At 41.2% G+C, this 13,285-nt stretch overlaps 2 protein-coding genes across 4 annotated transcripts; one reads left to right on the top strand and one right to left on the bottom strand.

Moving 5' to 3' along the window:
* The first annotated feature begins 45 nt into the window (after positions 1-45).
* Positions 46-3,150, top strand: ArfGAP3 (ADP-ribosylation factor GTPase activating protein 3). 3 transcript variants are annotated; one of them, XM_020960137.2, is made up of 7 exons: positions 46-530; positions 628-750; positions 836-1,159; positions 1,381-1,497; positions 1,604-1,756; positions 1,823-2,693; positions 2,748-3,150. In XM_020960137.2, the coding sequence occupies exons 2-7, from the start codon at positions 670-672 to the stop codon at positions 2,903-2,905; spliced, it is 1,704 nt and encodes a 567-aa protein (XP_020815796.2). In that variant the 5' UTR covers positions 46-530; positions 628-669; the 3' UTR covers positions 2,906-3,150. The 3 variants fall into 3 exon arrangements, with proteins under 3 accessions (XP_020815796.2, XP_086684251.1, XP_020815795.2); XM_086828125.1 differs by lacking the exon at positions 1,381-1,497; XM_020960136.2 differs by lacking the exon at positions 46-530 and having other exon boundaries at positions 554-750.
* Positions 3,151-6,527: 3,377 nt separating this feature from the next.
* On the bottom strand, positions 6,528-8,037 carry LOC110190342 (uncharacterized). Its single transcript, XM_020960742.2, has 3 exons — positions 7,850-8,037; positions 7,540-7,710; positions 6,528-7,482 (listed from the first exon to the last, which is right to left on the bottom strand). The coding sequence occupies exons 1-3, from the start codon at positions 7,926-7,928 to the stop codon at positions 6,674-6,676; spliced, it is 1,059 nt and encodes a 352-aa protein (XP_020816401.1). The 5' UTR covers positions 7,929-8,037; the 3' UTR covers positions 6,528-6,673.
* Between the last annotated feature and the right edge of the window lie 5,248 nt (positions 8,038-13,285).

The raw sequence follows: 13,285 nt of genomic DNA, 5'->3' as shown, positions 1-13,285 counted from the left end.
AAAGTGCACAAGGCGAACGTAAGTCTCACAAAAAAAACCAGACTATTTTTTTCCAGAAAGTCTACTGAGACACCAAATTTGACGATTAAATAACATTTTATTTTAGCTATACATTAAATTATTGAGTTACTATAATAATAGTATTAATATTAAGGAATATTACATCATATTTTTTATGGTTAAAAAAAACAGCTTCTTACTTTGCAATTTGTTGTTCGTTTATTTACCTGTTTTCGGCTATTTTCGTTAGCCTGTCCAGGTTTAATGTCGATTGATATTTAGCAAGACTTGTCGGAAACACGTCGGTCTTTCGTATCGTATCGGTGATATTTTATGGATAAGAACAGAAAATACCATTATAAAATATCACATTAAATATATTTTGCAATATCCAAACATATTAAAAAATAAAAAATAAATATGTATATATATATCGATGTTTGGGCAAACAATGAATATCACGATTCAAATATATCAATTGAGAAAAATATCGATATATTGATATTTTGATTCAACAACTCTACTTCCACGTACGTTCTGAAAAAAATAGACTTATTTTTTCTCATTGTTGCCAGTACTGCAAAACTTTTGCAATAAAGATACATAAATAAACGTCCCCCGTTCTAGTGCCGTTTACCAGCCACTCCGATCTGATTCAAACGAATCGTTATGGCCACCTCAGCTGCTGCCCCCACCAAACAGGAGATCGAGTCCGTCTTCAGTCGCCTGCGCTCCCAGCCAGCCAACAAAGTAAGTGCCACGTTTGGAACTGTTTGCTACTGAGCCTATAATGCTAATCCCCCTTCGTCAAATGTCTCGCCGTTCTTGCTTTTAGTCCTGCTTTGACTGTGCGGCCAAGGCTCCAACATGGTCTTCGGTTACCTATGGCATCTTCATTTGCATCGACTGCTCGGCAGTTCACCGCAATCTCGGTGTGCACTTGACCTTTGTGCGGAGCACCAATCTGGATACTAACTGGACATGGCTGCAGCTACGTCAGATGCAGTTGGGGGGCAATGCGAACGCTGCACAGTTCTTTCGGGCGCACAACTGCAGCAGCACAGACGCCCAAGTCAAGTACAATTCGCGGGCGGCGCAGCTCTACCGGGACAAGTTGTTATCTCAGGCTCAGCAGGAAATGAAGGTGCACAGCAACAAGGTGAGCTTCAAATATCCTACGTAGTGTACGTGGGAATCAGGGATACAAAATAACAAAGTTACTCGTTACACATGCTCTTGCCTGGAGTTTTATAGACGGAACAACCTAATTAACATTTGCTTTTGCTGCCCCACCTTGTATTTGCCCCCATCTGCTTGACACCCAATCCTGATTCCCAATCTACATTTCCGTCCACGTCCGTAATGCCCAAAACAATGTAGCTGCATTTGGAGAATTTGGACAAAAGCGAAGGTAATGAGGCCGCCAAGGAGGAGGACTTTTTTGTCCAGTGCGACAATGAAGAGGACTTCAATGTGGAGAACAACAACTTGAGCCAGGTAGGAAAACGCACACGGACACACGCACACGCTTGCCTTTTAAGTTGTCTTGTTATTTCCGAATGGTCAGCACCAGTATTGGATTGACATTTTAATTTATTTCCAGCTTGATCAAAAGCCGACTATTGTTGCTCCGGTTGCCGACTTAGAGACTCAGTTGTGTGGTGGTGCTCCAAGCGTAGATCTGCTCAATTCGGTCGCGGCCCCAAAAGTTCCATCTTCTATTGGCGTTCGCAAGATTCAGCCCAAAAAAGGAGGAGTACGTTTAAATGCTAACTTTTACAAACTAGATTCATCTATAATGAAGTGTTGTTGTATCTTTTAGCTGGGGGCTCGTAAAGTGGGAGGCCTGGGAGCTACCAAGGTCAAGACCAACTTCGCAGACATCGAAGCACGTGCGAACGCTGCCAATGAGATGAAGACATCCCTTGCCCAGGCAGTGCCCGCGGACAAGATTCAGACGGCCGAGGAAGAGTTGGAGACGGTGGCCAGCATGCGACTAGCGTACCAGGAGCTCTCTTTGCAGAAGACTCGCGAGGAGGCCAAGCTGAAAAACATGGATCCAGCCAAGGCCAAGCAGATGGAGCGTCTGGGCATGGGCTTCAGCCTGCGTGGGTCAGACGTGGCCCATTCAGCCATTGCCGACATGGAGACTCTACAGCAGTCGGCCGCTCCTAAGAGCAAGCTGTCTGCCCTAGAGAGCGACAACTTTTTCACCGACTATTCCCTCTATGGAAACAGCAGCAGCGGCGGGTCAGTTAGTTCTAGCGAGAAGCGCGAGAACTCTGTTAACGGCTCTAGCAAGCTGGATAAGTTTGAACTCGATTCACTGGGCTACGAGACGATAGAGCCCATTGGCGGCACGCACAGCAACATTACGTCTATGTTCGCCACCAGTAATGCCTATGACAATACCAAGGCGTCGACTGCGGGAAAAAGCGGATCTAGCAGTGGATTTACTGCCACAGCCACCACGAAATCGACCGGAAAAAGCAAAGCCACTGTCAGCAATGATCCGGTGATCGCCCAGCAAAAGTTCGGAAACTCCAAGGGCTTCGGCTCTGACCAATACTTTGCCAGCGAACAGTCACCAGCTGACATAAGCGCTAGCTTAAACCGCTTCCAGGGATCGCGAGCCATATCATCGTCTGACTATTTTGGCGACGGGACTCCTGGCAGCAGTGCCGGCACTAGAGGTGAGTTCAAAAGAATTTTTTGTGGGATGCAGATTGAGAATTGCTCTTTTGCAGGCGGTGGATACTCGTCATCGGTCAACTTCAGTGCTCCTGACCTGGATGTGGAGAGCGTAAAGGAGAGCGTGCGTCAGGGTGTGCACAAAGTGGCCGGCCGGCTAAGTAATCTGGCGAACGACGTGATGACCTCGTGGCAGGACAAATATGGCTACTGATATCGGCTAGATTCCCGTACTGCTCTGGGAGACAGCGACATCGCGAGGAAGACCACTAGCGGAGTCAGACAGCAGTCTAATTTTAACGTTTTTATATATTAGTCACATTTAGCGATTATGCAGAAAGTTATGAAGGATTCCAAGCAGTTAGAAACTTAGCATAGCATCAGGGGAGCAGCTTGCATTCTGCTTACCACGTATCGTTCTTACATATATGAAATATAACAGCAGAAACTGAAACTAAATCCATGCAGTAAAAAGAGCTGTATAGTTTATAGTGTCTAGTGTCTTTTTAATATTCATGCATGAACACATATACATATATATGTATATACCTATATACAGAGATATATATAGAGGCAACATAATTTCTATTGGGCGACCGATTTAACTTTAAAAGTTACGGTTTAGATGAAATTTAGGTGACGGTGTAAATGTGAACATTTAGAAAACTAGAGCTATTGTAGACCGTACATCTGAACAGGAAATATTTTTAGCTAAACTCTCATTTACCTAAATTCAAAACTTGTCACGTTAGATACTAAAACAGAATTAAAGGGCGTTTCTAAACTAGAAATAATTTTAACGTTAATGTTTTATTATTAATTTTAACAATGTTTTTAGAGGACCATTGCTTGGTCCTTTTCTTTGGCCGCCTTCAGAAATTACGAAAATTATAGGCATATTTTTATACCCTTGAAGGGTATTATAATTTCAGTCAGAAGTTTGCAGTGAAGGAGTCACCTCCGACCATATAAAGTAGTCGAGTCGAGTCGAGTCGATCTAGCCATATCCGGCTGTCCGTTTCTAAGCAAACTAGTCTCTCAGGTTTGAAGCTGTCTGAATGAAACTTTTCAGTTAGTCTATACATATATATAAAGAGGAAAGGTTTGATTTTTTGTTTGTTTGTATGAATTGAATAGGCTCCCAAAGTACTTGGCAGATTTGAAAAATTCTTTCAGTGTTGGAAAGCTACATCATTCCTGAGTGACATAGGCTATATTTCATTAAAAAAAAAAATAGGCATCCTTACTAAAATTACGATAACGTAATCCAAGGTGTTAAAAAAATATCAAAAAACTACCTTACATCTACCGCCCTCTACAGGCAGCCAAAGCATTTCCTGTCAAACATTCAAAACATATTGAAATAAGGAATTGGAGATAAAAATTTTATTTTTTTGTTCAGGTTCAGTAAGAAACGAAGTCCTGCCACCCAAGAAGTAGAGTTTGGGTCGTCGTAAGCGTAATACAGAAGCAAAAAGACGTAAGATTACGAATATAACTGACGAAGAACGGGCCTCCATCCGAGAGACTGAGCGGCTGAGAGCAATGCAGATGCACAAAGAAGAATCAGCAGAAAGACGAGCAGATAGGCTTAAGAGAAAACGATTAAGAGTTAGAAAGTCGCGTTCTGCAGCAATATTGATTCACTCTCAAAATAATGAACGCGACAGGGCAAGGGTAGCTGAAGCGCGTTTACAGCTTGCAGAAGATCAGATATAATCCAACTATTGATTACAGCTCGAATCGAATGTCGTTATTGGCCGGATGCATCAGGTCTGCATATACTGTCAGGCCTCTTCGATTGAATCAGACGAAACTTCGGTCCGAGGAATATATCCATTTGCGGGATGCTGTGATGAATGCTGCAACTCTCTTGAAGGATGGCAAAACTGCTCATTCTACTTTTAAACTTCCACTATCCGTCAATCTTGAACAACAATCTACATGTTCCATCCGCAAAAATGGACCTATTGGTAAATTACTACAAGACGCCTCATTGATTATGTGGGACGAATGCACGATTCATGGAATCACTGATAGCGATTTCCCACAGCAACTGCTAAAACTTGGGGAAGGAATTTTTCCAACTCCAAATTTAAGCGGTCATTGTGACATTCTTCTGGATGAGTCTCTATGCCAAATACTCCATAATTTGGAAAATTTAATAGATTCTGTATACCCTGATATCGAGGATTTGCACGAAAGAGACTTCCATTGGCTGTGTTCTCGGGCTATAGTATCACCTAAGAATGATACTGTCAATGAAATAAATAATCTGATTGTTCAAAAAGTCCCCGGCCAAACAAAAACATACAAATCGATCGACACTGTAACGAATATTGAAGATGCAGTAAATTATAAACAGGAATTTTTAAATTCGTTGAACCCTTCTGGACTGCCACCCCATGAATTGACGTTAAAAATCTGAATCCCAATCATGCTTTTAAGAAATTTAAACCCTCCGAGCATTTGTAATGGGACGAGGCTGCTTATTAAGGAGTTAAAGGACAATTTAATAGTAGCAACTATTATCACTGGCCCAGCAAGTGGTCAACTAGCTCATATACCGAGGATACCGATGATCCCAACGGATCTGCCAATCCCATTTAAACGGTTTCAATTTCCGGTAAAAACATCTTTCGCATTAACAATTAACAAGTCCCAAGGCCAAACCTTCGAATTAGTAGGGATCGATCTGCGAAAGAAATGTTTTACTCATGGTCAACTGTATGTTAGTCTATTGCGAGTCGGAGCCAATGAAAATCAATTTATTTTGCTGCCACAAAATAAAACATCAAATATTGTTTACAGAGAAGCTCTAACAAAATAAATGTATTTTCTTTTAGGGTTATGACCTCAATAATTGAAAAAAAAAAAAATTAATAAAGGATGAATATGTGTCATATTATTATTATTATTATGAATGTGTTAAAATTGACAAATCTAAATGTAATGTTTAATGCCCGTGGTAAGCCGGGACGGGCCGCTAGTCTTCTATAAACTCTCACTCGTATGTATGTCGGAACGGTCCGGATCGGACGATTATATCATATAGCTGCCATAGAAATTATAGAAAAATTTTTACAAAAAAAAAATATTAAATTTTCGGTTTTCAACACAATTTGATCAAATTTCAGATATTGCTATTTTATATTACTTTACAATTTTGTGTAAAATTTTATGAAAATCGGACTACTATATCGTATATATTATAACATTTTCAGTTTTCAACATATTTTCATCAAATTTAAGACATATATTTTTTTAATTTTATCTAATTTTTTATTATAGAATTTTGATTTTAATTTTATGAAAATCGAACGACATTCACAGTTTTGCATTTTCTTCTATATATGTATATCCTATTTAGGTGAATGAAATGAAAGCAGACATTACGTCATAGTATTTTAACATAACTATTATTTATATTTTATTGTGTTATTTATACTGTATTAATTCCTAGTTATCGAAGTTCTATCTGCAGGGGTATATACTTCGGGTATATATATAAGTTATATCTGCAGTTATATCTTTCTTGTTATTCGTATCAGATCAGATGGTTGACGATGATGACGACCCATAAAGTTGTGCATAATTAGATTGTCGACAAAAGGCTCTGGAACAAGAGGTTGGTTATGAAAATAACCGCACGGTGTCAAAGATCCCACGCTACTAGAATACAACGAAGTTACTTATAATTATTAAGTTGAGCAATAATACTTTCGAAAATTTTCTGTTGGCTTTTAATTGTCCTTAGCTGTGCTGCGAACTTAAGAATTTTCACTTTAAAAATAGTATCATATCATCAAAGACTTTCATCATACTTTTCGAAAACAGAACAGAAATAGGACTTTATTTAAATGCTCTCAAGGATGGACAATTTTCCTACTAATTACAAGAGAATCTTAATAGACTTTTTTGATTGGGTGCACTTGCGCGTTACTGAGGCCTGGAGTGATGGGGATGGCCGTCAAAGAGATGCTCAGTGGCGGAACTTGCTGGGATTGGGGCGAACACGTCGGCTGGCGGAGTCGGGGGAACCGTATGCGATGGCGTGGCTAGTGGCGGATCCGCCCTCGCCTGTGCTGAAGGAGTTGGCAATAGCGATGGCGCCACCATTGGTGCCTCCAAAGTCGATGGGGAAGAAGGTGCCGGCAGGCAGGGCAGCGGCGGGCTTCTTCGAGGGCTTGCCTCCGGCCGGAGCGGCGGCCTTGACGGGCTTCTTAGCTACTGGACGACGGGCATTGGGCACGCGGACTGGGTTGACTGGTTTCACGGGCACGGCCAGTTCTTCTTCGTCCTCCTCGACATCGTCAGCCACGGCATTCTCCGCCTCGTCATCATCCTCGATAGCGGCTGCCTGGGATTGCTCCTCTTCGGGCGACTGATCCAGCTCGACAATCACCTTCTTCTTGGCTGGCAGGTAGCGATTGCCGGGCACAACGGGAGCAACGGGAGCGATCGGGGCGGGTGCGACCTGTTCGTTCTCGGCCACGGGTAGGGGCACGGCTTCCTCTTCAGCGGCAACGGCGCCGACAGCGGCTTCCTCGGCAGCAAAGTTAAAGTCACGCGGAACTTTGGCGGCATCGTCAGCAGCTTCGGGCTGAGACTCCTGATCGGCCTCCGACTCGGCCTGCGGCACAACATCGGCATCGATAGCCACCTGGACGACTGGGGCCTGGTCAGGGTAGGCCTCAGCCACGGAGCTAGCACCGTGGGCATCGGCCGCGGCCAGAACGTCCTCGGCCTGGACTCCCTCGGCGCTGAGCTCGGACTCTGCGTGATTGCAATCTTTGGTTAGGAAGGGTATGGTTAGTGGTGGCCGGCATGGATGATGGGACTGCTTACCCTTCAGGTAGGTGCCGGTGGCGACGGTCTCGCCGGCCACAAGGGCGCTGGCCGCCTGGGTGGAGCGAGCATGGGTTCGGCCAGGCTGCACGTACTGCATGTACATGAATCGTTGCTGGGGCGCTCCTCCGTACCACTCGGCAGCGGCGGGCTGCTGGTAGTATACCATTCCTGGAACGAGGTATTGCCGGTCTTCAGTAGTGCAGCGAATGGGAATGGAACCGGGGATGATTGTGATTCGTGGGATTTGTGAGATTTGTGAGTGACTTAGGGAGCTGAGAATGCGTAATCCTTTTGGCGGTGAACTCACTTTTCCTGGCGGGCAAGGCATCGAGGCTGGCCACAATTCCAGCGATCAGCATCATAGCCAGGGCCACACTGAACTTCATTTTGGGCTGCGCTAAGGTATGGTTGGGCGAACGATATTGATTTAAATCCTTGGATTGGTCGGAGAGATTGGACTCGGAGTTGTGGGTACTGATCACAGCAGGAGCTAAACTTGTCACTGAAGTTTCCACCAAAGAAGTGATGTCTGTTCGGGGCAGCGAGTTAGATTTATATACACGGCGCGACGCAAAAAGACCAGCACAACGAGCATAATGAGAGGCGGTCGCAAAAAATCGGATATACCCATAGGCAGCGACCGATCACTGCTTAATATGCAGCGGGGATCATCGCGGGAACGTGCGAACCATCCGCCTAGCGACTCCACTTTCTGGCTGACGACGCAGATTGCCGCACTGCGGAGTTCGTTTTACCAAAGAGCCCGGCGACCGGTGGACGATTTGGACGAATTGGACAGTGGTGCTGGGCCAAAGATCGAACTCGGACCGCCAAAAATATCCGTGCAGCCGCGGGGACACATGTGGGCCATAAAATCTCAATTGGCAATTTATTTTAAGGTCATTCCGAAGCCCCACAGTCAGGAAAGGCGGACGCAGGTTTATGGGTGCGTGTGTGGCTTATCGCCCTGATAGAAGTGCGCCGCAAAGTGAATTAAAAAGCCAGTCCAAGACATGCGCTGCATGAGCAATCCCGAGTAGATCAGCATGGATCCAGGCGGTGAATCAGAAGTTTGTTGACGTCAGCCAAAGTTCTTATGAGGGTGCCAGATGGGCCTCTTAAATGTCCATTACGGAGGGTTCCTCCCAGCCCCATTAATCTTACAACCTGGATGCAGTGATTGTTAAAGTGCCGTTTTTTTGTGTCATATTTTCACCAGTTTCCGGCGACTTGTTATAAACGCCTCATCAATGGAAGCCATTTGTGTCCGAATTGCAGTTTAAATCAATATTATCAATAAAAAGCTGCGCTTGGGTCTTAATGGACTCATTCTTTTGCTAGGGAATTAAATTATTTTATCGTATCTAAGTAAGTGTAATATGTACCCTATAGGGGAATTACTCCTTCAGTTGGGGGCCACTCATAGGGTTAATTTCACGCTTTGTATTTTTTGCAAAATGCTTTATGATTTATCCAAAACGAATACCAAAATATCAACTTTATATGCAAATGCCTCATAGTTCTTGAGCGAAAAATTACTGTGTTTCGCATGATAATAGACTGTACTGCCAAATACTTTAAAACAAAATGAATTAAATTATCATGGTGAACACTAGATGCTCTGGCTTTAGCTTTTGATGATTGATTTCGTTAATTTTAACTAGTATTGAAGCAAAATAGCCCAAGTATAACTTTGTGATAATCTAAAATGAATATGGACAATTCTCTGGTGTCGAATGCGACATTCGTACGCATTCAAACTAAAAAAACACATGTGCCAAGACTTTATTTTAATTTTATAAAAATTAAAACGTATAGCTCTTGGTTAGCACTATAATTGGTGCAAAGCTCGATTTTGAATCTTTGTTTGTTTTCAAGATATTCACTAAAATGTACTGCGTTCGCACGCGACAAAAATAGAAGTTACATTTGAAAAAAAACAGTTTAAGCTCTGATTTCAGCGAAACGTGATGAAAAATTGTAGTACAATAAATTTTAATGAATTACGCAATGAATTATCTTACTAACGTATTTTGTTTGATTTTAAAATATTAAGTAGTTATTTTTTAAATTCAATTTTAGTCCCGGTCGCACGCGACAGTTTGGAAAGCGATAATTTAAATTAAAACTGTACGACTATTGGTAATCGGATATGTCCTTTTGCATTTTATATTGACTCTTTGGGTTTTTATGTCATATTAGAAACCAAAAGTTAAAGCAAAATGGTTCGGTTTAAGAGATGGGCATCAAAACAAAACATGCCATTTTGTATGCCTTTTTTTTTATAAAAACAACATTATTTGCGTTTGCGCGTGTTTGACATCCATTTTTTTGAAACTTATTTTAGAAAATGAAAAATTCTCTTAGTCTTGATCATCCTGACCAATTTTTTATGTAATCATGTTAAAAATACTCGTTTTTAAGCAATTTTAAGTTTTTGGACGCGGTGCACGTTTCTGGAGAATTGCCCATATGCTAAGTTCAATTGATTTTAGGAAATGTTTCTGTACATTAGTCTGTATAAATATCTCAATATCAGAAACCATTAGCGAAAAATCAACAACAATATAATTTTTATAGATTGAAAACAAATTAAGTTGAACCTCTGCATGCACTTCTACAGAAAATGTAAAGATTTCTAATAAGTTTTAAATTAGTTTCTGTGAACATTTTCTGAAGAATTTATTACAATTTGATGATGAACATGGGAGGTATTAGGCAGTATGAATGCATTTTTTACGGTTCTATATTCTATAAATTGGGAACAACAAATACGTAAATAAATTTAAAAAAAAATGTAGATATTTAATACGAATATTATTTAATTTATGCAGGAGCTTATTTAAGATATTTTCAAGTATAAGTATTTGGATCTAATCATATAATATATTTTCAAAAATATCAAAATAAAGGAATCTACAGAATTTGTTTGCATCTCAAATATATTATTTTCAGTAGACTTTTGCCATGGTTTTCTGTAATTACTTAAAAGTGTTATTTTGTTAATAATATATTTATTGTAAATATTATCAGTATGTGCTGCACCTTTTTCAACAATGTACCCGACAAGGAAGAACCAATTCAAAATGTGGAAAAAAAACAAAGCAAATAAAAATAGACCCAATCGACTTTTATATCCTGTTCAACACCTGTTTATCAGCTCCCAGCTTCTGCTGTTTATGCAAATTGTGAGATGTTTTTTGGTGGCTCTTTTGCTTATGTTTTTTTTTTACGTTCCATTTAATTCCGTAATTTGGAACACCCAAGACCATTAAATCGAATGTCCACGGCACTAGATAGGCGAAACCCGATACAGAAGACCACAGAGTATCCCAAGGAAAAAACAAACTACCTAATGCTCGACATTAGTGCCGATATGCAAACGGAATTTTAATGTTTTTTTCTTTTGCTTAAAAGGCAATTTGTGACCGATTGGCGATGGACAACGCCAATCCAGTTAATGTGAAAAAAACCCCACGTTCATAATACGAAATTGTACCATACGGAAAGTAATTATATTTTCGAAAAGTACTTCCGCATCCATCCATGATGGTAGCCTTTCAGCTCTACTTAATGTCATCCCGCTCATGTGTTACCAAATTTGGTTAAAAGCGTTGCTCTGACATTTAACACTTGGCATGCGGTTCCAGCGAGCCTTCAGTTGGTCCTGACCCGGGCCAAGACACTTTACCCTGCCTGACAATGCAATTAATCAACTCAAATTAAAATTAACTTAATTCCAGACACCTCGACATTGCGGTCATGCCACGGGTCCCGATGCTGACTTTCGAAAGATGTGCATATCAGAGCCTCTGGCTCGATATTTTTCATATTTTATATAGGTAATGTATACAAAAAAAAATGTAGATTCAATTTAAAAGTGTAAATTCACAATTAAATGATTAAAACATTAATCCCCTGATTCGGCAATCAAATGACACTATAACCAAACATATTCTATATTCTTAAAAGGGATCTCTTTTAGTTCTCTTTTTTGGAATTGTTTGTTCTTAAGGTCCCGAGTTATGGGAACCGATAAATGTGAGTTTTCTTTTAATGGAATTTATCAACTTTATTTGTGGTTTTATAATAGTTTCCAACCACTTTAAGAATAGATTAAAATAAAAAACAAATTTTATAAAAAAATCCCAGTTTAATAACTATTTGGTCTTCACTGTGAATGGAATTTTAGAACCTCGGTGCAAACAGGAGTAAGTTTAAGTTAATATTAGTATTAAGAAAATACAATTTTAACTAACATTTTACTTTACCCGGAAATAAGACTACAAAAATGTTGTATGTAATTATCTTTTTACCCTTGATAAATAGCTCGATATCCAATATTTAAGAGATATATTTTAGAACGTTATTGGTAACGATTTCCATCTTTCTCTCAAAAATAAAAAAAACATGAGTATTCCCATAATGGCAAAGTACAAATGTGTAAGATATTTATACTTTTATTTTCGTTTGTTCCTATTTCTTCGATTTGGTGTTATAAAAAACAATAAAACTAATTAATTGGGTTTACAACTTCTTCCCGATTCGACCCATTTCTGTTATCAAAAATTGATGTGCCTTTGAGTGTGCCTTATAGACTTGCAGGGTAACGACAATTCGTATCGTCCCCTTGCTGATCATCCCATGAATTCCCGACTTCAGGCTGTCGGCTGCCATGGGCAGTGATTAAGTGCAACTGGAGCCGTACATGTGACACCAGCTGGCCCAGAATCCCGCGCTGACCTCACCAGTGCTCATTTTTCTCGCCGGCTGTCACTGGCCAAGTTGGCAATTAAAGATATGTATGTAAACGGGACTCTGGCCGCTCTGGGCCTTTCCTTCTATTTTTTGTGGAAATAAATTGTAGAAATAGGGAAAAACGTGCAACAGCTGTTTACCGTTCACCGCTGTCCCCTGGAGCGGAACGGGAAGCCGAAGTGGTAATGTGGCCCGGAGAAGGGCACTGCACCGGCGGAGTACATGCAAACCAGTTGCCATTTTCACTTCTGCGACTTTTTCAGAATTTATTTTCACACTAGCGAGGACAACTTTTGCTGGGCGGCCACATGGCCCAGGAGTGTTGCGTCCGTCCATTTCGTCCTAGCTCCAAACTCCTGCTCCAGTTTCGTCAGTTCCTGTGGGCCATGTCCTCCCTGCTAAGTATGTGAGTGCCGCAGTAGCCAAGATGTTGCCATGTTTTGTCTGCTGCACTTTAATGGCTTCATATTTCCTGCAAAATTAGAGAAGTTACTTTTGCTTACAGTTCGAGTTGCTCTTGGCCCTGGGCTCTAACTTGGCGGCGCGAACTGGTTCTGCCCCGTCTTTGTTCACAGCCGTCTCCTTGGCTTTGCTGTGAGTTTCTCGCTGCTCATTATGGGCGGACCACTCCTTCTTACCGAGTCTACTCCATTAAACTGTAATTTTTGGCAACATTTTGGTTTGCATAAATCTTGGCCCGACTGTAGTGGTTCCCGGTCCACATTCTCTCGGTCCCTGGTGTCCTTGTAGCTCACGCTTGCACACGCCTCGAGTTTATTAAAAAGTCCTCAACATATTATGGTTACTTAAACTATTAAAATAGCTATGTCTGACTCTTTGCGTGCATGTATGGGGATGTTCCCCGAGGACCCTGAGTCCTTAGTTTGCTCCTTTGCCGCAGATAATGTGTAAATAATTTGAGGGCCAACAATGGGCTGGAGTCTTGGGAATAACAGATTGGGACCGGGGATATCCATCTATTAAA

The sequence above is a fragment of the Drosophila serrata genome, unplaced genomic scaffold (assembly GCF_035046125.1).
Source record: "Drosophila serrata isolate PLE 108 unplaced genomic scaffold, ASM3504612v1 contig_17, whole genome shotgun sequence".
Lineage (NCBI taxonomy): Eukaryota > Metazoa > Arthropoda > Insecta > Diptera > Drosophilidae > Drosophila > Drosophila serrata.
This window is presented reverse-complemented; position numbering and strand designations above follow the sequence as displayed.

Excerpts from the sequence above, each read along its gene's own strand:
- LOC110190342 (XM_020960742.2), bottom strand. The coding sequence starts at position 7,928 with ATGAAGTTCAGTGTGGCCCTGGCTATGATGCTGATCGCTGGAATTGTG. Across the intron at positions 7,711-7,849 it reads TGCCTTGCCCGCCAGGAAAA|GAATGGTATACTACCAGCAG; the intron begins GTGAGTTCACCG and ends ACCTCGTTCCAG. Across the intron at positions 7,483-7,539 it reads CACCGGCACCTACCTGAAGG|ATTGCAATCACGCAGAGTCC; the intron begins GTAAGCAGTCCC and ends TCCTAACCAAAG.
- ArfGAP3 (XM_020960137.2), top strand. The coding sequence starts at position 670 with ATGGCCACCTCAGCTGCTGCCCCCACCAAACAGGAGATCGAGTCCGTC. Across the intron at positions 1,498-1,603 it reads AGAACAACAACTTGAGCCAG|CTTGATCAAAAGCCGACTAT; the intron begins GTAGGAAAACGC and ends ATTTATTTCCAG. Across the intron at positions 1,757-1,822 it reads TTCAGCCCAAAAAAGGAGGA|CTGGGGGCTCGTAAAGTGGG; the intron begins GTACGTTTAAAT and ends TGTATCTTTTAG.